This window comes from Penaeus monodon, chromosome 39 (genome assembly GCF_015228065.2).
Source record: "Penaeus monodon isolate SGIC_2016 chromosome 39, NSTDA_Pmon_1, whole genome shotgun sequence".
Classification (NCBI taxonomy): Eukaryota; Metazoa; Arthropoda; class Malacostraca; order Decapoda; family Penaeidae; genus Penaeus; species Penaeus monodon.
This window is the reverse complement of record NC_051424.1, coordinates 23,909,725-23,912,224: the sequence shown is the minus strand read 5'-3', so window position 1 is coordinate 23,912,224 and position 2,500 is coordinate 23,909,725. Positions and strand designations below refer to the sequence as shown.

The following is a 2,500-nucleotide window of genomic DNA, read 5'->3' as shown; positions in this document are numbered from 1 at the left end:
GGGTACACCTGTACTTGAGGCGACGAGCCAGAGTGTTTGGAGCAGGATGTTTGGCTTGATGTAGTGGACTCCTGTGCCCAGTGTCAGGCTGTTGACAGAAATCACCAGAGTTTATCACGCTCGGATTTCGGTTACCCGGCTGTGAGGGGTTAATATCAGTCATTTGTAACAGTACATCTACGAAGCTTTCGTATTATTCGTCACAATACATTTAAGGTATTCATTGACCTTTCATCTATCAGCACATGTCTACTTCTTCCATGACCATGAGTGATAAACAGTTGATAAATAAGAATCACAGATGGTTATGAGTGACATAAGTTTTGAATTCAGTAGAATCTGATATTTAGTGGAGTTGATGAGAAATCTATTGTGCTAGAAAATGAGTGATACAGGGACCTTGCCTACACATGCCAACTTTTTTCTGGTGTATTACTTGTGAATGATTGACAACTCCTTTTCCAGGAAGACCCAGCTGATTCAGATGAATCCAGTGATGAAATTCCCCCAGGTGGTGTGTTTCCCTTGGGGGGAATACAAGCGGCTGATGATGATGAAGATGAAGATGAGGTTAATGGCATCTCCAATGATGAAGATAATGCTGATGCAGACTCCAATGACGAAGTAGATGGCAGTGAAGATTACCCGGAAGTAGTCCAGAATGGTGTGGCAAATGGCAGTGAGGATAACACAGAGGTGGAGGCCAATGGGCATGGCAACATTGATTCCAGTGAAGAGCTTGAGAATGACAGTGATGCTGAATACAGTGATGCAGAAGATGTTGATGCAAATGACAGCGATGCAAATGACAGTGACATAAATGACAGTGACAATGAGGAAGATGATGAGGAGGACAATGATGTAGACCAAACTGTTGAGGATGAAGACGATGATATGGACCACCTGGATGGCAGCGACATTGATGATGAAGAGGCATGTTGACCACAAATTCCAGTTGTTGTAATTTCTATATTTAAAAGTTATGCTCATTAGTCATTATGTTCCTAAAAAGATTTTTCCTTTTTTTATACTTCATGTGCTTTAATTAGAAAATTGTATAGAAGTTATGTACTGTATATTTTCATTTTATTGTTTTAATGATATTGATTATTATACAGAGTGAAAAATAGTTAAGTGTTTTTATATTTTGTGTTATAAACTGTGTATTATTTATTTAATATATTTTTCTTTTACAGGACTTTGTAGAGATGAAAAGTGATTCTGAGGAAGATGTAAGTCTTTTGTCGGTATTTTTATTTTATTTTAGTGGGATATTCTTTTCACTGTATTTATCAACAATTTATATTATGGTTGCTTTGTTCATACTAATTTATATCTCAGTCAAATCATTTAGATAAATATGATTAGCTCCAGTATTCATTTGTACATTTTAAAAAGATCCTATAAAGAATAAGTTAAGTCTCTGGTTTAGATTTTAGATTTTGATGTGTTTGAAGGTAGCCAGATACGTATTTTGAAACATAACCACAGAAAGAAAGGTTTAACATACATTTGTGGTTGTTGTTATATTTCGTTCTATTTTGGGTCACACATTACAATGTCTATGGCTGTGTTATCATATGGAGTCTTTTCTTTTCCATTTCATTAAAATTCCTCAAATCAGTTGCTTTTGTTCACATTGCAGTAGTAGCCTCTTCATCAACACCACCAATTGGCCAATCAATAATCACCAGCCTTATCCAAAGCCTCACGTGCATGCCTACATCCATACTCATGCCCACATCCACACTTAGATGCCCACCCATAGCCACACTCACACACACTCACGCTAACACACACTCACACTCACACTCACAATTACACTCCCACACATCCATACCCATATTCACATCCACCTGCAACTACACCCACATTCCCAGACACAACCACATCCACATTTATATCCAAAGCCTCACGTTCATGCCTACATCCACACTTAGATGCCCACCCATAGCCACACTCACACACACTCACGCTAACACACACTCACACTCACACTCACACTCACACTCACACTCACACTCACACTTACACTCCCACACATCCATACCCATATTCACATCCACCTGCAACTACACCCACATTCCCAGACACAACCACATCCACATTTATATCCACACCTACAATACACCCACATCCATACCCATATTCACACCCATATCCACATCAACACCACCATTCACACTCACCTACATTCACACCCACATCCACTCCTACACTCACACCCACTTTCAACCTACATCCACACCCATCTCCATGCCTACATCATTGCCATACCCACACCCACATTCACCCCTACTCACTGTCCCTTCTGCCTCCAGTCAGACACTGATTCTGAGGACGGAGAAGAGGCCACAATGGAGAGTCTGTTTGGGATCGAGCCTAATGTTAAGGAAGCAAATGCCCCCCCAGATTATGAGGCCAAATCCGGCATTGTGGGCCTGTGTTTCCATCCAAAGCTGTTCGGACCATGGAAGCAATAGCTGTGTTTTGTGGTTCC

General features: G+C 40.4%; 1 protein-coding gene across 1 annotated transcript in view; it reads left to right on the top strand.

Moving 5' to 3' along the window:
- Positions 1–2,460, top strand: part of LOC119597361 (WD repeat-containing protein 55 homolog) — a gene marked incomplete at its 3' end in the record, with an annotated part of 3,787 nt that extends 1,327 nt beyond the window's left edge. Inside the window, 3 exon segments of the mRNA XM_037946920.1 lie at positions 466–933; positions 1,197–1,232; positions 2,322–2,460. Coding sequence (XP_037802848.1) covers positions 466–933; positions 1,197–1,232; positions 2,322–2,460 — 643 coding nt within the window.
- Between the last annotated feature and the right edge of the window lie 40 nt (positions 2,461–2,500).